Genomic DNA, 22,260 nt, shown 5'->3' on the forward strand with positions numbered 1-22,260 from the left:
ATTCTAAATACATTATCAAAGGAATCATTAAAACAGACTATTTGGGAGCAGTACATCAAATGAAACCCGTTAGGTCTAAATTTTCTTAAGCCTCAATTTTCCCGTATAGGCCTCAAGTAGGTCCTCGCCATTACATTCCCAGCATGCACTCAAAATACGGCCTTGTCCGAAATGGTTGAGCAGAACTGTCATGTTAGTATAACTAATTTATGTAATCAATTTCGTGTGAGGGGTCTTAATGATATTTGGTTGATAATAAAACAACGTAATATTATATGTAAACTTGGTTTAATTTATTTGTACAAACTCTTAAGATTTGAAATTTAAAAATTGAAGGTTATACATTTCAAGTTCCATTCTTGTCAATCGAACTTGCCTGCCTATTTGTAGGCCTATGTGAGTTGGGCAGGTTACTCGAGACCCACCGGAAGAGAAGTAAGTTGACGCAAACGTGAATAAATACCAGTTTTGTCGTATATTCAAGTGATGAAATAAATGTTGTTATCGGAAAATATTAGCAGCCTTATTCCAACTATATAATAAAGTGATTGATATAATTTATTAATCTATCAACCGTCGTCGCAAATTCGGAAAATAATTTATTGCTGAGGCTCTTCTAGATAACTCGACAATTATAAGAATTAGGGATTTTATTATTGAGAAAAATTAAGTTTCCAGGGGTGGGTGGGGCGGAGCATTGAGACTAAGTTCGCTTGAGAATTGGAAATCTTGCAAAGTTATACTAGGTTTATTCTTAGAAGAAGAATGATATGGTTAACCATATAAATGCACTTTACATGGATTGCGTAGGTGATATTAGTAGAAAAGAAAGTAACTTAGCCTTGGTGCAACAAATAATATTATCTACAACTATCAGTGATACTGAAAATTACTTATTATTAACGATATTGAGAAACAAACAGTAGAATGCATCTGCTACTTTGTCTCTTTATTGTTAGATCAAGTTCGCCTCTCAGAACTGTGAACAATATTACATTTGCTATTAAGGATTTTCCGTACGTCACATGGTTAATAACAGTGCTGTTAGGTTTACCCTCGGGAACTGTTCACTCAGAAGGCTTCCTCTCCTCTACTCACGGGTCGTATGACGTATCTGTAATTGAGAATAATAGGTCAATAATACCTTTATTTAGGAGACATTTCAGGTGATAGGTCATGATCCAAAGCTATATCAAGCGCTAGGTCGTGAGAAAGCCATATTAAATTTAGATTGTCAAACATAGGCATGTTAAGTAATAGGTCATGAGGCAGCAATATTAGATGGTAGGTCATAATTCATAGATATATTAATCTACATATCTTGTATTAAGTGATAGGTCGCGAGACATAGCCATGTTTAGCTATAGATAATTATCTGACAGCAATATCAAATGATAAGTGGTGAGATACAGTACGGCCACTTCAAATGTTAGGTCATGATAAATAGCTATATTAAATGATAATAATGTGAGACTGCCAGTTTAAGTGTATGTAGTGAAACATAGCCATATCAATTAATAGGTCACGATACATAGCTGTATTTATTGACCGTGATACATACCTATATTAAGTGACATATTGTAAGCGAGCCGTATTAAGGAATGGGTCTTAAGATAGCCTTCTCAAGTGATAGGTCGTGAGTGTTAGGAATAATCTCTCGGGGAGATTATCACTACGCATTTCTTAAAGAACTTGAAATAATTAAAGTGTAAGAAGTAATAGTAGCGATTATATTTATTGATATGATTAAGTTATTTTCATGTAATTGCTCAGTTATATCTATTTAGTATTACCGTGCTAGGCGGTATATCTTAGCAATTCATGTTTGCCAACGGTTGTACTCGCATAAGCGGATGAGCAACGTGGTGGAGTAATGAGAGCTTTGGGTGTGGAGGAAATGCCCTCCTAATTCTCGATGAAGTCACTGACAGCAGGGTGACGGATTGGGTTTAAGGCGAAGGACAAACTGTTTCTTCGGCTTTTACTCCTGATGCCTGGCTGTTGATTTTGCTCGAATTAGTATGAACCGGTAGGTGTCACTTACCTTAGTTAGATAGGCACTGCGTATTACAAGGAACTGGCTATCCTGTGATGTATCTAGCCAATGAATCCTCTGAGGCCCTTTGCGTCAATAGACGTAGGAGGAGATGATGATGATGACTATAACGTATATGAATTGTGATTTTCAATGAATTTATTACGCGTTTTATAGATCTAATGCAGTGTATGACATGGAAAAATCTATAGCTGTGTAGGAAATCTCGAATGCGATATAACGAATCGAAGGAATAGGATATTGCATACGTGGAGGTTAGAAAGGAAGTGATGTCATTTGAAATTAGTCTCGTTTCCGAAATTATGTTATATCTTAATGAACAGAAGTTTCTTTGTGAAAGTATTTTCATCAGTTAAATAGGAATCAATTTAGATCCTAGGAAGTTATGTAAATCTATTATAAAGATCCTTACGAGAACATGTTGGGAACGAAGTTGTGTGGTGTATTACGTGATACAGAGGTGAAATACGTACCCAAGGGGGTTTATATACTGTAAGGTCGAATTTATATATATATATATATATATATATATATATATATATATATATATATATATATATATATATATACAGTATATATTTAGACACACAGGCAGTCAACTTGGTAACTACATTCCTCTTTCTCTCTTATTAGTGTACGTTTCCGATCTCAATTGTAGTAACTTTATTGTGTTTGAATTACTCAAGTATTAATATAAATGTCTAGGGATAGTACAATTTTTTTTCAAGCTGCACTGTTAAAATTTGCTTTAAAGAATACGGTAAATGTCTGGCGACATTTATTCCAGGATTTTTACCGTTTTAAAAACGGACATATTGATGTAAAGGAGTGATATTAAGGTCACCAAACCGTAAGAGATAGTAACAAAGTAAGGTAAAATTGCGGTCGCCTGTATTTTACTGAAATACGGTTGAGAACAGTATATTTTTACGGAGAATTTCTGATTGAAATTACGGTATTTTTCTAACAGTGTGCTTATGGTACTCAAGTGTTAATATAACTATCTAAGCCGGGTACCGTTTTCTATTTGAAATGCTTTAAACTAACTAAGACTCAAGAACTCTATCTAATTTCTATTTTGTAACTTGGTGTAATCACTAAGCCTAAACTTTCACGTTACTTGTGTTACCAAAATTAAGTTGTAATCAGTTGATCAACACCAATTGCATAATTTAGACCTGTGATCTGCCTATAGAAGCACATAGGGTCTTCTGTATATATTAATTGGTCATGGTACTTTTGAGATTTCTCACGATTTAGCACAGACGAGTATGGATGGAGAAGTAAAATTGTGATTACGTATATGTGAAGTGAAACCTGCTTTATAGTGCTGTTTTCACCAAGTGATATTTTGGGGAAAAGACTATGTTCTCTTTAAATATGTGATAGAATATTGTTTAATTTTTTACTATTTTTGTTATAACTTATTTACCATCTGGAGTCTGGTTAGTATTACCCTGGAAATTGTTTAATTCGTAGACGCAAAAAACTCTCTTTAAGCTAGAGCATTTCAAATAGTTGATTATCCTGATTTATTACCTGAAATTTTATAACAACAAAATCTAACAGTGAGGTGTTGCCAAGTCAGGCTATAGGTTGTCTGACAAAGCCGTATCAAATATCAGATCATGATACATACCGGTGGCCTTATTTATTAAAACTTCGTGATACATAGCTGTATTAAGTGATATATCGTGAGGCATAGCCATATTAAGGCATAGGTAGTGAGACATATAGCCATATGAAGCGACAGGTTGTGAGACAAAGCCATATTAAGTGGTATGTCATGAGACAGCCATATTAAATGATAGTTCCTGAAACATTGCCAAATTAAGTGAAAGTTTGTGAGACGTATATAGCCATGTTATGTGGAAGGTCGTGAAATATAGCCATGTTAATTGAAAGGTTGTGAGTCATAACCATATTATGGTAAAGATGGTGAGACATAGCCATGTTAAGTGAAAGGTCGTGAAACATAGCAATGTTAAGTGAAATGTTGTGAGACATAACTATATTATGTGAAAGTTCGGGAGTCATAAACATATTAAGGGAAAGGTCGTGAGACATAGCCATGCTAAATGAAAGGTCATGAGACATAGCCATGTTGAGTGTGAAGTCGTGATACATAGTCATGTTGAGTGAAAGGTCGTGAAACATAGCTGTATTTTGTGAAAGGTTGTGAGACATAGTAATGTTAAGTGAAAGGTCGTGAGTCATAACCATATTAAGATAAAGGTCGTGAGAGATACAGCCTTGTTAAGGTAAAGGTTGCGAGACATAGCCATGTTAAGTGGAAGGTCGTGAGACATAGCCATGTTAAGGTAAAGGTCGTGAGACATAGCCATGTTAAGGTAAAGGTCGTGAGACATAGCTATATCAAGTGAAAGGGGTGCGTGAATCATGTCCATATTCAGTTGCAGGTCAAAGTTAACATTCGTTTTAGGCCGTAGGTCAATTGATATACTGTGTCCTATGTGCATTAGTAACTGAAGGAATGGCAGCGAAGAAAAGGGAGTCACTGGGTATATATATATATATATATATATATATATATTACTTTAATTCGGTATGTTGTAATCACGTCAATCACCGACTGAAGCCATGAAAAGATTCTATGTCAGGCAAATCTCCCAAGATACGGAGTCCTCTTTCGTGCGGAGACAGGGATGCATTGCCTTCATATGAAATAATACCTATCACATCATCTCCGTTTGGGGTATCCAATGCAAAGATTTTCTCGCATTTATTCTTTTCGTGATGTACTGATGAAGTAGTATGGGAACTGTCGAAGTTTTATTTACACAGGGAAAGAGAGAATAACAATGAGTCTGATTGGAAGCTTTAAGAAGAGAAAGGGAGAGAGGAATAATAAGGGTGATGGAAACTCATACGAAGAGAAGGGGCCAGGCAACGGTATAGTGGGATGGTTGAGAGAGTTGGGAGGAGGAATAGATAGTTAGGGGAGAGGGAGAGAGAGGAGCGGAATGAAGGGGTGCATCCAATAAGGAAAGCAAGTGATCATCGAAGTCCGCGGGGAACATCCGCTCGTCAAAAGGTAAGGCGGTAGGAAGATATTTCCTCAATGACGAGCTTGTTGAGTTTACTAGCTGATGGCCAGGGGGACTTCGAGAAGGGGTTAGTTGTTGGAGGCGGTGGTGGGGATAGAATTCAATGAGGATAAAGGGGATAGTCTGTCTGACGGCGAGGTTGAAACGTGAGGAACAGATGGGGAGAGGGAACTTCAAGTAAGTTGGGGAAGGAATCGAGGAAGGGGGGAGATGGCTGAGAGAATTTTTAGGAAGGTAGAACATGGGGATTTGAAAAAGAAAAAAAAATAGGAAGAAAAGATGTAAAGGAGGAGTGAAAAGGGGAGATAAAACTTCAAGGTACACTTGGAAGGGTAAATGAGGGGAGAGAACTTCAAGGTAGGTATGGAAGCTAGAAACTTCATGAACCTCTAGCAGGACTTAGGAAGTAGAATGTTTAGGAAAGGCAGGGGGAACTTCCAATAATGTTGAGGGGGGGAAACTCGCATAGAGAGAGAGAGAGAGAGAGAGAGAGAGAGAGAGAGAGAGAGAGAGAGAGAGAGAGAGGTTAATTCTTCAGGGAAAGTAGTTTGGATTAATTAGTAGTGCTTGGGTTAGGTTTAAGCTTAAAGGTCACTCATGAAGGGCAGAGGCAAGGGCCAGTGAGATTGCCCTATCAAACAGGACAATGCCCTAGAGATTGACCATATATCATATGATCAGCGCCCTAGCCCCCCCCCTCCACCCAAGCTAGAACCAAGGAGGGCTAGACAACGGCTGCTGATGACTCAGCAGATAGACCTATAGGCTCCCTCAAACCCTCATCCTTAGCTCAGAAGGTTGGTGAGGTTGCAGCGACCAAAAGAACTAACGAGTTTGATCGGGACTCGAACTCCAGTCTGGTGTTCACCAGTCAGGGACGTTACCACATCGGCCACCACAACGTCTAAGAAAAATTAGGATGTTTTTGCGACGATGAAGTACGGAAATCATTCATCTGCAAAAAGTATATACTTCGAAGGAGGGTTTGTAGGAGACATGGGTAAAAGACTCGAGGTGTCGAGACACGAGAGAGTCAAGGGTCGAGGGAGACCGAACAGGAAACAAACTGGAGAAGTGTGTTGTGATGAGGAAGGGGAGACAAAGCGAAAGAAAAAAAAAACAGTTTCCGATAAGATATTGATCTTTTAAGCAGTCAGGTGATGCGGTCTGTTAAAGTAAGGGTATTGATAGACTAGATGGAAAGTTCTGAAATCCAATTAACTCTTACAAAAATAAACTGGCTAACCTACAGAGAGAGAGAGAGAGAGAGAGAGAGAGAGAGAGAGAGAGAGAGAGAGAGAGATAGGCGGTGGAAAATTATTAGTATTCTAGCTGAAGAGACCTGATGTTATTATTATTATTATTATCATTATTATTATTATTAGCTTGGCTACAACCCTATATTTGGAAAAGCAGGATGCTATAAGCCCTAGGGCTCTAACCGGGTAAAATATCCCAAGTGAGGAAAGGAATTAAGGAAAGAAACTACAAGAGAAGTAGCGAACAATGAAAGAGTAAGAGAAAGCGCAAATGATAGATAAATATTCAAAACTCATCGAATGTTGAATAATCCTGGAAACAAGGAATGTTAATTTTCAAAATGCCAATGAAGGTCAGATGGAAGAGGAAGTAATGGCAACTCGACATAAAACACGTCACAGTCCAGCTATAAATGATTGCTTAAGATTCTTTTCACTCTTTTCTCTTGGATTATCCGGCGATGCTCGAACTGGATTAGCTTCCTTTTTATTGGTTACTTTTTTTTGAGGGGAGGGGGGGGTGCGGTTCCTTTTCCTACATTAGAACCTTCCATTGCTTTGGGTTAGAGTTCTCTTGCTTGAGGGTATACTCGGGTACGCTATTCTGTCTTCTTTCTCTTCCTTTTGTTTTGTTGAAGTTTTCATGGTATATATAGGAGATATTAATTTAAATGTTGTTACTCTTCTTAAGATTTAAATTTTTCCTTGTTTCCTTTCCTCGCTAGGCTATTTTCGCTGTTGGAGCCCCTAGGCTTATAGCATCCTGCTTTTCCAACTAGGGTTGTGGCTTAGCAAGTAATAATAATAATAATAATAATAATAATAATGATAATAATACTGTGAAAGATTGGTTTGTGGGTTGATAATTGTTCTTGGGCTGGCGTCCACCAGTCCACCCTGTTGTAAATTGGTGCCAATGCTCCTAGAGTAAGGAAGAGCATAAAAGAACATGGCCCTTTAAGCCTTGTTACCTCCGCCAATGAGATTATGAAATAACTTGTGTTCATTTATTGTCTTCGCCAAAATAGAAGATCTTGCGAACGGTTTTTATTCACCTCTGTTTATTTGTTAGTTTATTTAGTTATTTGTTTGTGAGCAACTTTACACAAAAACTGCTGAACCTATTTTGACCAAACTTGGTAGTCATTAATATATAACATTTTTGTCTATGTAAATTAAAGTATAGTTACGCAGCAGTACTTTGAAAATAATCTCAATATTAAGTAAATAGCAGGTATTATTTGACTTATTTTTTGTTTGTTTGTGAATAACTTTACGCAAAACATACAGAACCAATTTCAACGAAACTTTGTGAACATGTTGGGTATGATCCAAGGACACATCCATTAGATTTTGAAGAAAATACATCATACACGTACGCAGTGACATTAAGGGCAAAATAAGACTATTTGTCATGGCGAAGGCATGCTCTCTACTGAGTGCCCTTCTAGTTTATTTATTTATTTATCTTTGTCTATGATCAGATTACGACAATACCTCTTGCTGGATTTTCACCAAAACTTAACAACGGATTGTTATTATGCTTCAGAATAACCCAATATAGTTTGGAGGTGATCCGGATCAAGATCGCGATTCTGGTTATTATTACCTCCGCCAATGAAGTTTGAAGGAGGGTATATTTTGCCCCCTGTTTGTATGTATGTATGTATGTGTCTGTGTCTGTTTGTGAACAGCTTCGTTGACACAACTTTAATCGTAGAGTAATGAAACTTGCAGGGATTAACTGTTGTGTAAAAAGTTGGAAAATATTAATTATTGGAAGGCCAAGCAAAATGTCCAATTCAAGTAATCAGCCATAAGCTTGGACATCGTTATCACAGAGACTTCAAATTTGGTTCATATTTGTGTGTATGAAAATCCACGCCAATTAATATATGTTAAGGTTAAAGGTCAAGGTCGAGCAAAGGATCGAGATATAAGTTGCCATGGGGAAGATCTGCGCTCTACTGAGTGGTCCTCTACTTATTATTAAACAGTAGATGGATTCAGGGTGAACATATGAAATAGGGAAAGCTTGGTCCGTAGACTTGAGCAAAATGTTGATAATCTTCATTGGCGGAGGTCTGAAATCTCTGATTGCTCTTTCTACTTGTCTCTTAATATTTCCCAAGGAACCAGAAGACTGTATCTTTCTGGTGTTATTCACATCGAAGGAGGAAAAATTCATAGGTAATAAAAACATTACTCAAACTTGATAATGTTACAGATATATTAAATGATTAGCTTAACTTGATTATAAGGTTATTATGATAGTTTTCAAGATCAGATGTCTACTATATATATATATATATATATATATAATATATATATATATATATATATATATATAAATATATATATATATATATATATATTTATACATATATATATCATCAACTATAAGTAGTCCAATGCAGGACAGATACCTCAGACATATCCTTCTAAACCCGTTTATTCATGGTCTTCTATGTCAGTATACGGGCAAATTTTCTTAGGTCGTCAATCCATCGATTACTCTTCCTTGCCCTGCTTCTTTTACAATCTATAGGGACCCATTCAGTTATTTTCAATGTCCATCTAAAATCAAATTTTCTTACTTCGTTAATCCATCATCTTCTCTTTCTTCCCTTGCTTCTTTTGCAATTTATGGGGACCTATTCTGTTATTCGTAATGTCCACCTGTTCTTTGTCATTCTCATTATATGTCCTGCCCATGTCCATTTCCTTTTCTTGCATGTGAGAATATCCTCTACTTTTCATATATATATATATATATATATATATATATAAAAGATTTTTTATTTATGCATTCTTCATGATTTTATGTGTAGCAATCTCTTATAAAGTAAGAGTTCCGAGCTTCGTTTCCAAAAGAATGATTAAAGGCACCTGATTTGTTAGAAGACATGTGTGATAATTACAACCCTCTTGAAAAGAGTATGGGAGGAGAGTAAGAAATATGGCGAACAACCTCATCCCAGAAGATAATTTGAGACCAGGAAGTTCAATTCCTCCAACAGAAGTCATTCATTCGCCCTATCTGATTAAAAAGAAATATTGAGTTATATTTGTTCATTTCCGTAACTGATTCTACCCTTATTCATTCTTAATCATCTGAACTGCATTGATTGAATCCCATGATTGATGCCTTATGTTCTCCCTGGTGCAGATAACCCCATGGACGGTCTGAAAGCAGAGGCCCCAGGGCCTTCTCCCTGCGGAGGGCTGAGTGCCACGCCGAACGCCGCCGGGATGCCTCCCGTTGGATGCGGAGAGGACGACGGTAGGCTCGGGGATGTTGGAGCCGATCACATCCCGCAGGATTCCCTGGCGTCCTTACAAATGCTCTGCAGGAGGCGAGCACCTCTCTATCCCGAGGTTAAGGTAAATAAAATTGCAATGCTTGGTTTTAGTTCTTTGGATTTTTCTCTCTTTTTTTCCCTTTAGTTTAATCAGATTGGTTTTTCGTCTTTGTTTTATTGGTTATTACCTCCGTCAACGAAGTTGGAAGGAGGTTATGTTTTTGCCCCTGTTTGTGTGTGTGTGTTTGTGAACATCATCCTGACCACAATTTTAATTGTAGTGTAATGAAGCTTGCAGGGATTAACTATTATGTAAAAAGCTGGAAATTAATAAATTTTGGAAGGTCAAGGTCACGGTCAAGCAAAATGTCCAATTTACGTAATCACGCATAAGTTTGGACATCGTTATCACAGAGACTTCAATCTAGGTTCATATTTAATTGTATGAATATCCACGCCAATTAATATATAAGGTCAGAGGCCAAGGTCGATCATAGGTCGAGAAATAAGCTGCCGAGGAGGAGGTCTGTGCTCTATTGAGGGCCCCTCTAATTGTTTCTGTATTTAGGTTTGCTGATTGCAAGGCCAAATTTGTTTGTTTGTTATTGTTTTTCCGTTTTTATTTTTCATATGTGAGTTCAGATGAGCAATGATCCAAATAACAATGAAAAGTTATTCAGCGGTCATTTAATTGCAGTGACATGCCATTTAGGAATCTGACTTTTAAATATCTCTCTCCTCTCTCTCTCTCTCTCTCTCTCTCTCTCTCTCTCTCTCTCTCTCCAATTTTCATGGTTGATAATAATCAAAGCAAAACGATGTGCTTTTTGTGTAGCTATCCAAGGGAATTTTAATTTAACACATTCGCACACAATTGTCACATCGGAATTCTTGTTGAATTTAATACATTCGCACACAATTGCCCCATCATAATTCTGTTAGTTTCATTATGTAAGTAAACGCATCTAATTAACCCCTTTGTAATTATACCTCACGCAGTTCAGCAATTAGCTAATTGCTCTCGTATTGAAATCACTCCGTTTTAATTGTTTTTTAACCTTATCTGGTGTTATCTCAACACAGGGAGGACGTCGAGAGGAAGAAGCCAGTTATCAAAGTTACAGAGCTGCCCTACACGACGCCCTTCATGATCACAGGTAATTCTCTCTCTCTCTCTCTCTCTCTCTCTCTCTCTCTCTCTCTCTCTCTCTCATAATTACTGTTTATGTTATATTTCTCTTGTCAGGTAATATTTATCGGTCGAAATCTCTCTCTCTCTCTCTCTCTCTCTCTCTCTCTCTCTCCTATTTACTGTTTGTTATATCTCCTCTGTCACTCTGTCAGTTAATATTTATAGGTGTTATTTGTCGGTCAAAATCTCTCTCTCTCTCTCTCTCTCTCTCTCTCTCTCTCTCTCACACACACACACACAATTTATTTTATAATGTCTGTCAGGTAATATTTATCTGTGTTATTTGTCGGTCAAAATATCTCTGGTATATCCCGATGACAACTTAATGCTCTCTCTCTCTCTCTCTCTCTCTCTCTCTCTCTCTCTCTCTCATTTACTGTTTATTTTATATATCTCTGTCGGGTAATATTTATCTGTTATTTGTCGGTCAAAATATCTATTATATATCTCGATGACAACTCTCTCTCTCTCTCTCTCTCTCTCTCTCTCTCTCTCTCTCTCTCTCATAATTACTGTTTATGTTATATTTCTCTCTGTCAGGTAATATTTATCGGTCGAAATCTCTCTCTCTCTCTCTCTCTCTCTCTCTCTCTCTCCTATTTACTGTTTGTTATATCTCCTCTGTCACTCTGTCAGTTAATATTTATAGGTGTTATTTGTCGGTCAAAATGTCTCTCTCTCTCTCTCTCTCTCTCTCTTCTCTCTCTCTCTCTCTCTCTCTCTCTCTCTCTCTCTCTCTCTCTCTCTCTCTCTCACACACAATTTATTTTATAATGTCTGTCAGGTAATATTTATCTGTGTTATTTGTCGGTCAAAATATCTCTGGTATATCCCGATGACAACTCAATGCTCTCTCTCTCTCTCTCTCTCTCTCTCTCTCTCTCTCTCTCTCTCTCTCATTTACTGTTTATTTTATATATCTGTCGGGTAATATTTATCTGTTATTTGTCGGTCAAAATATCTATTATATATCTCGATGACAACTCTCTCTCTCTCTCTCTCTCTCTCTCTCTCTCTCTCTCTCTCTCTCTCTCTCTCTCACTCACAGAAAAAAGGAAAGCAAAAATGAACAAAAAAAAAAAAGAAACAAGAAAACAAGCCAAGTATATACCACTCTATGCACCAAAGGCCCCAAGATATGAGGCCTTTCAACCCAACTACAAAGAATGGGGGTCGGTGCAGATATGGTGATAATTGCAGGTATTCACACAAAAATAAATATGAAGGAGAAATAGCAAATATAATAGAAAAGTTGGAATTTTTAATGGCAGAATTCCTGGAAATGAAAAAAAAGAACATATCAGAACAGGAAGGAAGCATGGGAGAATCCATATTATTACCAATATTAAATAATGGGGATGAAACACAAACCATAATAGTGATGAATGCACAGGGTTTAGTCACGAGTAACTCTAAAAGGAAAATAGAGTTCTTAGAAGAACTAACCCAAATTGAAAAAATAGATATATTAAACATAAGTGAAACATGGTATTCCCAAGAGACTGGCAGTGATGACCAGATAAAGGGTTTGCAAACATATAGATCAGACAGAACAAATAGGAATCAAGGGGGAACCGCAATATATGGAAGAGACATAAATCAAGGAAAAGTCTGTGAAAAATACAGCAACACAGAATGTGAATTGATTGCGGTAGAATTTTAATTTGAAAAACTAGTGAATATTATAGTTTACAGACCCCCAAATTTACAGACCCCCAAATACTTAGGAGTTTGACATAAAAATAGAAAAAATAGATGATATATGTAGAAACCATAAAGACTGGAATATACTCCTATCCGGAGATTTCAAGTTTCCTTTCGTGGATTGGAAAGAATGGATAGAAGAAAGAGGTTGTATATATACATATAAAAAAAGAGTAATAGTAGCACGGAAGATAAGAGGCAATTTGAAAAGCTTCGAGATATGCTATTAGAACATAATATGCAACAAATAAACCACATTCCAACAAGAAAGGAAAATGTCATAGATCTAGTATTTGTGAATGAGGTGAATTATGTTAAAGAAATAATGGTGTATAACACGGGAATTTCAGACCACAATGTCATAGAATTAATAGTCCATTCCAAAGCAAGTGATTGCAGAGATAATCAAAGCACAAAACATTGGGAAGGATATGGAAAATATAATTTTTATAGTAAGAATATAAAATGGTCAGAAATAAATGAAGAACTGAACAAAAAATTGAAAAATTAATTCGTTAGTGATATTATACAGGTAAATACGGACATGCTGTACAAAATACTGGAGAAAATTGTTGAAAAATATGTACCGAAAAAAAAAAAAACAATAAACAACAGACATACATACCAAGAGACTGAAGGATCTTATTTCAGGAAATTAGAAAGTGGAAGGAAAATCTTGCAAAAGAAAAAAATGTATGGAAAATGATGGAAATAAAAAGTAAGATAGAAAGTGCAGAACGAAAGATTATACAATCGAAAGAAAATAAAAAAAGGGATTTAGAAGAAAGGACACTTCAAAATAAAAAAAAGAAAACCCAAAGTACTTTACTCCTATGCCAAAAAAGATGAATAAAGGGAGATTAGAAATAGTCCCTCTAAGAATTGAAGGACGGTTAACGAATAAAAAAAAAAGGAAATATGCAACATATTAGCAGAAAAATATAAGAGTGAGTTCACGCCAAGAATTGCGAATGAGAGTAATGAAACAGAAATGAGAGAAGAAAATGTTGAATATCTAACGGATATAGATATTAATGAGGCAGATATTGTCAAGGCTATAAGCGAAATTAAAAATGGATAGGCAGCCGGACGAGATAGAGTTCCATCGATTTTAGTAAAAAAAACTACACACACTATCGCAAAGCCGCTTGCAATACTGCTAAGACAGAGTGTAGATATGAGCGAGATATATGTTAAACATAAATTAGCTTATATAACCCCTATTTTCAAAAGTGGATCAAGACTAGAGGCAAGCAATTATAGACCTGTTAGTCTAACATCACATATTATGAAAGTGTATGAGAGGGTAATAAAAAAGAAAATAATGAATCAGTTGGTTAAAAATAATTTGTTTGATATAGGTCAACATGGTTTTGTGCCCGGAAAAAGTACATAAACCCAACTGATAGCACACTATGAAAACATATACAAAAATATGATAAATGAAAAAGAGACAGATGTGATCTATCTAGATTTTGCAAAAGCCTTTGACAAGGTAGACCATAATATATTAGAGAAAAAAAATAGTATGCATAATATTGTGGGAAAGATAGGAAAATGGGTAAAAAAATTCCTGCAAAACAGAAAACAGATAGTGGTTGCAAATGACGAGAAATCAGATGAAGATCAGGTAATATTTGGCATGCCACAAGGTACGGTATTAGCTGCACTGCTGTTTGTTATTATGATCTCAGACATAGACTGTGATGTTCAAAACTCTGTAGTGAGAAGTTTCGCCGGTGACACAAGAATAAGTAGAGAAATTACCTGTGATGAAGATAGGAACTCACTACAAAGAGATCTAAACAAAATATATGAATGGGCGGAGATAAACAGGATGGTATTTAACTCTGATAAATTCGAATCAATAAATTATGGAAACAGAGAAGGAATGGTATATGCATACAAGGGACCTAATAACGAGACAATCACAAACAAGGAAGCAATTAAAGACCTTGGTGTAATGTTAAATAGAAATATGTTATGCAACGACCAAATAGCAACACTGTTGGCTAAATGTAAAGCAAAAATGGGAATGTTATTCAGATACTTTAAAACAAGAAAAGCTGAACACATGATTATGCTTTACAAAACTTATGTACGTAGTACACTCTAGTACTGCAATGTGATATGGTACCCACACTACCAAAAGGATATTGCACAAATAGAGAGTGTACAAAGGTCCTATACTGCTAGAATAGAAGTTAAGGACCTTGACTACTGGGAAAGACTGCAATTTTTAAAACACTAGAGTCTAGAAAGGAGAAGAGAACGCTACATGATAATACAATCATGGAAGCAAATAGAAGGAATTACTGAAAACATCTTGGAGCTAAAGATATCAGAAAGAGCAAGCCGAGGTAGATTAATAGTGCCAAAAACTATACCAGGAAAACTAAGGAAGGCGCACAGGACATTAATCCACTACGCACCAGCATCGATAATGCCAGCTCATCTAAAAAACATATCAGGAGTGAGCGTAAATGTCTTTAAGAATAAGCTCGATAAATACCTAAGATGCATCCCAGACCATCCAAGACTGGAAGATGCAAAATACACCGGAAGATGCATTAGCAACTCTCTGGTGGATATACGAGGTGCCTCACACTGAGGGACCTGGGGGAACCCAAACATAGAATAAGGCAATAAGGCTCTCTCTCTCTCTCTCTCTCTCTCTCTCTCTCTCTCTCTCTCTCTCTCTCTCTCTCTCTCATTCACAGTTTATTTTATAATCTCTGTCAGGTAATATTTATCTGTGTTATTTGTCGGTCAAAATATCTCTTATATATCTCGATGACAATCTCTCTCTCTCTCTCTCTCTCTCTCTCTCTCTCTCTCTCTCTCTCTCTCTCTCTCTCTCTCTCTCTCTCTGTCATTAATATGCACACTTTTGATTTCCACAGACCTGGTGGATTTGATACCGGAGCTCGAGTCAAAGACGAACCTTGGGACTCTCACGGTAAGGTTTTACTGTTGGAAGTTTAACTAATAATTTATGAAGTCTATTAATTTAATTTTAATTTTATTCAACTCCTTTCATAGAAGCTATTCATTATTCATGAAATCGGGTCGTTTCATTCATTATGATTCTGTTGTCCAAGTATCATTTATTATGAAGATAACATTTTGTCTTTTTGTTCATCATTCATAGTTTCTCAAGTGTCATTCATTATGGAATTAATTTTTTATTCATCATCAATCATTAAGTTTTTTTTAATCATCATCATGAAAAGTTTCTCAAGTACTATTCATTGTGGAAATTAGTTTTTTCCATTCATCATCATTCATGGTTTCTCATGAATTATTCATAAGCGTTTAAAAATGGAAAATGTGACTTACTATATATAAAATTTTGAATGTTATTCAGTATCATTCTTAGGATTTTTAGTTACATTAATTTTCTTGCTTAGAATGTGTAAATCACACCCATTCACCATTTAAAATATTCTCCAAGTAACAATCATTATCGTTTTTTTTTTAATTTCAAGATTCCCTCATTGTTACTTATATTATTTGTAAGTTGTGTTCTTCAGTTATGATTAAATTCGTAAGTATTACTTATTCAGAATTTAAGATTATCAATTTCTATTTTTGGGAAAGAGCCAAAGATTTTATGTGGATGTTTTCGGTAAGTAATTAATACCTCCTCCAAGGAGGTTATATTTTCGAGTCGGTTTATTTATTCATTAATTAATTTATTTATTTATTTATTTATTTATTTATTTGTGTGTCTGTTGACATGATTGCGTCGAAACTACTCGACGGATTTTGACGAAATATTCACCACAAATAGATCTTACGTCATGGACGACTCCATTAGATTTTGGAGGTGATCCAGATCCGGATTGGTATTTTCCGCCATTTTAAAGATAACGCTAAAACAAACTGACGGATTTTTACGAAATATTGAACACAGATAATTATTCAGGCATGAACGAATCCGTTAACGTTTGGAGATGATCCGGTACCGGACCCGGATTTGTATTTTTTCACAATTTTAAAGATTAAGTCAAAGCAAATTGACACTGTATTTTCACCAAATTTTAACAACGGATAGACATGCATCGGAAGAAACCATGAAATGTTGGAGGTGATACGGATTAAGATCACGATTCTGGATGAACGTTGCACTTCTCACCCTCTTCTGTACAGTCAGCATATGAAAAATGGAAGGCGATGTCCGTAGACTTTAGTTAAATGGTGGCAATTTTCATTGGCGGAGATCTGAAATCTCTGATTGCTCTTGTTTTAATATGATTCTCTATATTTTATAGCTGACAATATTACTAGAGTGGCAAATTGTATACGTTCTTTATTTGCATCAAGGATCCGTCTCCTAGATGTAGGTTACTTCTTTCTCTCTTAGATCTCAAACGCTCCTTTCGGCCTTTTTCTTTTTATTTAGCTGTCCAACATCTCCAACAATTTCTTGCTTTAATTTTTATTTCTCGTTGGTGTTGAAATCCTTAATTGCAAAAGTACCAGTCGGCAAATGTTACGATATATATCAATGATTTTTTTTCTGTGTGTAACAACCTGCCGTCGCGCCCCTCCCCCAACACAACTGATGCCTATATGGGTATACAGAATAGAGGTACAGTTGGACGCAGGAATTCCTGGTACACCTCATTCAGAGGAAATGCACCCTGTCAGACCCTTACTGCGCGGCGAGTAATCAAACATAGTTTAGGATAGAGATGGCAGAGGTGGTGGGCGGAGCTATTCAAAGCAACTCGCCTTGCAGGGGAAGTGTGACAGGATACATTTCAGATAGAGGTGTACCAGGAATTCCTGTGTTCAACTGTACCATGATCTGAGTGCCGGAACGGTACGTAACGTCCTCAGGGCTGTGATTTGTTCTTTCGAGCCTTTGTATTACCGTCATTTTTCTCGAAATGGGTACATAAGTGATGTAATAAACCGAAAGCAAATGTCTACTTTTAAACATGGGTTTCATTCTGAATTGCTACGTGTGTGTGTATATATATATATATATGTATATATATATATATATATATATATATATATATAGGTGTGTGTGTGTATATATATATGTATATATATATATATATATATTATATATATATATAAATATATATATACACACATACACACACACACACACACACACACATATATATATATATATATATATATATATATACATATATATATATATATATATATATCGTTTTTCAGTAATTACCGCCTAATACACAAAGGATAAATGCCTTCGCTAAAATCGAAGATTTTGCGAAGGATATGTATATACCCGTGTCTGTCTGTTTGTGAGCAGCTTTACACGAAAGCTGCTTTACCGGTTTTGACCAAACTTTGTAGACATTGTGGATATGAACTCAAGGACGATTCTGTAACATCATGGATAAAGTACATCAAAGTACAAATACGCAGCAGTACTTTGAAAATGATTGCGATGTTAGTTTTGTGTTTGTGAACATTACGAAAAAAAATACTGAACCAATCTCTCAGAAACTTGATGGATATGTGGGGTATGACCCAAGGCTGAATCTAATAGGTTTTGAATGCAATAAATCGAGCTACAAGTACGAAGAGGATTTAAGAGCAAAATAAAACTGCTTGTCATGGTAAAGGCATGCTCTCTATTGAGTGCCCCTCTAGTTCTTATTGTTTTAATTTGCACAATCATTGATTGAATTTGATCGTTTAGCCATACCCTTGATTTTTGCCGACATACATTTAAGGGCTGTCTCACAGTTGTATTACCCAATGACTTTATAGAATTCTAAATTTGTGCAGATTTGAGGTCTGCCGGATATTGGGGTCTTTCGGTCGACGTCAGTATCTTGGGAACTTGTTCAGAAAATTATCCGTTCTTGTGTCCGGCACCATTTAGAAATTAAGCCTCTCTAATATCATGTCCATATTTTTTTTTTTTTTATCAGTGACGTGCCAGTTAGGAATCTGTCTTTTGAATATTCTCTCTCTCTCTCTCTCTCTCTCTCTCTCTCTCTCTCTCTCTCTCTCTCTCTCTCTCTCTCTCTCATCTATAATGTGAAATTAGATGGGATGGTTCTTCCTATCTGAAAATCAGGTAATTTTCTATCTCGATTTTTATACATGGAGCAATTGATTGTTACTTTGAGAGGAAATTAAATTTCAGGAGACCATAATAGCAGAACCGAAGATTTTTAAATTTTTTCTTATCAAAGATGAAGATATTTGATGTTCTCTGGACGAGCATATGGTTATTTCGGAGATAGGATGAATATTCTGAAAGTTCTCTTGATGGGAGATGAAGCATCTCAAGGGTCTGTGTACTATACTGAAGATGAAGGATTTGAAATTAATGTTAACTGGAAGCATAATACATTCTGTACTCTACTCCTGCACCTGCCACGAAAATAGCTTAGCAAGCGGGTTCGACAGGTAGCAAGAATTCCATAAATTCATCAATAAGAACTTATTTATTTTTGATATTTTAAAGCTCATATTTTTTTCCAAGAGGTGATGATTTAATATATTTGAAAAAACTTTCCGAAGGTCTTTCTTTCATTATTGTCTTTAGGTATGTCTTTGTTCCATCCTTATACGGATAAGTTTTAAGAAAATTAATGATGATGAAAATATGCATGCACACGCATTCAACCCTTCCCACCCCCTCGCCATTTCCTAACTACAAGCCGCTGGTTCGGCAATTTGTGGGAGATTGTGGTTTCCGAGTGTACCTCCTTGGGTACTCCTCACCATGGTATGATTACTCAATCGCCCCCTATCGCCCAGCGACACACACATACACACACACATATATATATGTATATATACTCTGTGTGTATATATATATGCATATATATATTATATTATATGTATATATACTGTGTGTTTATATATATGTATATATATATATATATATATATATATATATATATATATATATATATATTATATATATATGTGTGTGTGTATATATATATATATATATATATATATATTTATTTATTATGTAGAGGAGGATAATAATAATAATTACGATAATAAAAAAAACCTGTTGTCATTACAATCGTGAATGAAACTGAAATGATAAAATACTTTTAATTAAACTTTCAGAAGACAAATCTACGATACTCTGATAAGGTAACTTTCACATACTTTAACCCTACCAGTAAAATCGAAAGGTTCGTGGTTCATTCCCCAGATGAGGTAGAGGCTATAGAAATGTTCCTCCTGCCTCAGCTTTGATAGACTGACGTCTCGGCGTCCACAGAATGTCCGGATGCCAGATAATTCAAAATCGATCAATCAATCAATTGGACAGACTGGCGTCCATATGTTTGTCACAGATTCGTGAGTCCAAATCCTGGAAGCCTAGATATGAAAAATGAAATAAAAATAAGATTATGTAGACCTACTGTTCTTTCGGAGTGTCGTCCATCGGTCGAATTATACGGTCGTGTGAACAGCCTCTGAATAAACGTGAATTTCTCATTCTTAAAGCTTTAGGACACATGTTATTAAGATGGGTTTCTTACGAGGTTCAGTCAGTCTCTTGGGTAATTTACACACCGCACAATCTACAATATATGTTTGTATATATATTTTTGTATAAGTATACATACATACATACATACATACATACATACATGAATACATACATACATACATACATACATACATACATACATACACTGTAAGAAATTGTTTTATAAAAGAGGATGACTTTGATAGAAGACATTGAAGAGGCCGCTTCAGGCAACTGACCACTCAATGTAAGGATAACGGTCGGAAAGATATATATATATATATATATATATATATATATATATATATATGTATATATATATATATATATATATATATATATATATATATATATATAAAATATTCACTTATATTTTTGCGTGCGTGTCTTCAAAACTAAACTTTACATATGATGAGTTTTAAGTAAAACAGCACAAAGGTCCTGGCCACATTCACCTTTCATTTGCTGAAACTTGGGTGAAGACTTTGAGCAGAAAAAGATTGCTCATATACATGAAAAGATTTGTAAACAGAAGATCTTTAAATTCCAATGGTGCCTCTAGACATTTCAACAACAGTTATTGCTTCAAATTTCGAAAAGATGATTCCTCTTAAGTTAATGTTTTGCTTGTGTAATTCAAAGTAGGCCACGTAGACTCCAGGAATATAAGGGTTATTATTAATTTCGCGTAGCCATTCGTTTAGTACTTCATTCTTGCTGGCCTATTGGAAATGTCGCTGCCTGGAGATCTGCAAGACTGGGGTTCGAATTTCGATCAAGCTCGATAGTTCCTTCTAGTGTTTAAAACATCATCATCCTTCTGAGCTAAGGATGGTTGATATGGGAGAGCCTACAGGTCTACCTGCATAGTCATCAGCGGCCATTGCCTGGCAATCCATGGTCCTAGCTTGGCTGGAGAGGGAGCTTGGGCGCTGATCATATGTATAAATGGTCAGTCTCTAGGGCATTGTCACTACCCACTGCCTCTGTCATTCATAAATGGCCTTTAAAAAATCAAAACTTTAATCGTTTAAACTTCCAAGATATTTTTGCTGACTGTGCATTCATCATCTACAGACGTACATAAATTCGTTATGTATATGTGCGGATAAACAATGGTGTATGAAATGTTTGTCTGGTGCCCCTAGAAACAATGTCGTTGTGAACATTGTCCCTTTATACACATCGAAATCAAATCGCTTGAAATGTTCATGAATTACCTATGCGAAGGGAGAGTCCTCTTGTGCGAAACATTACAACCATTTCGCTGAGATTATTTGCTTGTTGGGGTGCCTCTGTTTTTATGTCTGCTTCGTGCTGTAAACTTGGAAGGGCTTGTGACTGGTTCCCATAGTATTTCAGGAAAAAAGGAGAAAGAGAGAGAGAGAGAGAGAGAGAGAGAGAGAGAGAGAGAGAGAGAGAGAGAGAGAGAGAGAGAGAGAGAGAGAGAGAGAGAATCTGAAGCAGGGTGATTCTGCAGGAACTGTATCGTAAATGAATTTTGTAACGAGCGTTGCCCCCTGGATCCGGAGAGGGATGGGGTGACGGTGAATCCATGTTCCAGCCATGACCGGAAGTAGAGAGAGAGAGAGAGAGAGAGAGAGAGAGAGAGAGAGAGAGAGAGAGAGAGAGAGAGAGGAGGTACTTCAAAGGAAAGTTACCTCGTGATATCTCATCTTTTTTCTCTCTTCTCCTCTCTTTATGTAAGGTAAATGTATACGTCCTTCACTTTCACAAGAATCACGTGACTTAATATACAGCAAAAGCCAGTTGGGTATAAGGAAATGTTTTAATACCTAGCGCTTCCGTGCATTTTAATATAAACATCCTTAGGGTAAACTTGAGTGTATATTAAAATGCACTACATTCTATATTTCCTCCTGGATTTTGCTCTATATACTGCATATACGTGTAATTGTGTATATATATATATATATATATATATATATATATATATATATATATATATGTGTGTGTGTGTATACATACATATATATATATACATAGAATCATCATCTTCATCAGCCGTTACCAGTTCACTGTCGAACAAAGGCCTCAGACGTGTCTTTCTACTTGCGTCTGTTTATGGTCTTTCTGCGCCAGTCCACGCCCGCTAACTTTCTTAGTTCGTTCATTCATCGTCTTCTTTTCCTTCCTCTGCTTCTTTTACAATCTTTAGTG

The 22,260-nt window shown here is 36.0% G+C and overlaps 2 protein-coding genes across 3 annotated transcripts in view; one reads left to right on the forward strand and one right to left on the reverse strand.

The window, feature by feature from the left end:
* Positions 1 to 22,260, forward strand: part of LOC137622090 (uncharacterized) — a 314,819-nt gene that overhangs the window by 75,879 nt on the left and 216,680 nt on the right. For both annotated transcript variants that reach the window (XM_068352558.1, XM_068352557.1), the window contains 3 exons: positions 9,553 to 9,767; positions 10,769 to 10,842; positions 15,485 to 15,540. In XM_068352558.1, coding sequence (XP_068208659.1) covers positions 9,561 to 9,767; positions 10,769 to 10,842; positions 15,485 to 15,540 — 337 coding nt within the window. In that variant the 5' untranslated portion in view covers positions 9,553 to 9,560. The remainder of the gene's footprint in view (positions 1 to 9,552; positions 9,768 to 10,768; positions 10,843 to 15,484; positions 15,541 to 22,260) is intronic.
* LOC137621882 (uncharacterized) lies at positions 3,887 to 4,273 on the reverse strand. Its single transcript, XM_068352387.1, has one exon. The coding sequence runs from the start codon at positions 4,271 to 4,273 to the stop codon at positions 3,887 to 3,889; it is 387 nt and encodes a 128-aa protein (XP_068208488.1).

The sequence above is a fragment of the Palaemon carinicauda genome, chromosome 28 (genome assembly GCF_036898095.1).
Source record: "Palaemon carinicauda isolate YSFRI2023 chromosome 28, ASM3689809v2, whole genome shotgun sequence".
NCBI classification, from domain to species: Eukaryota; Metazoa; Arthropoda; class Malacostraca; order Decapoda; family Palaemonidae; genus Palaemon; species Palaemon carinicauda.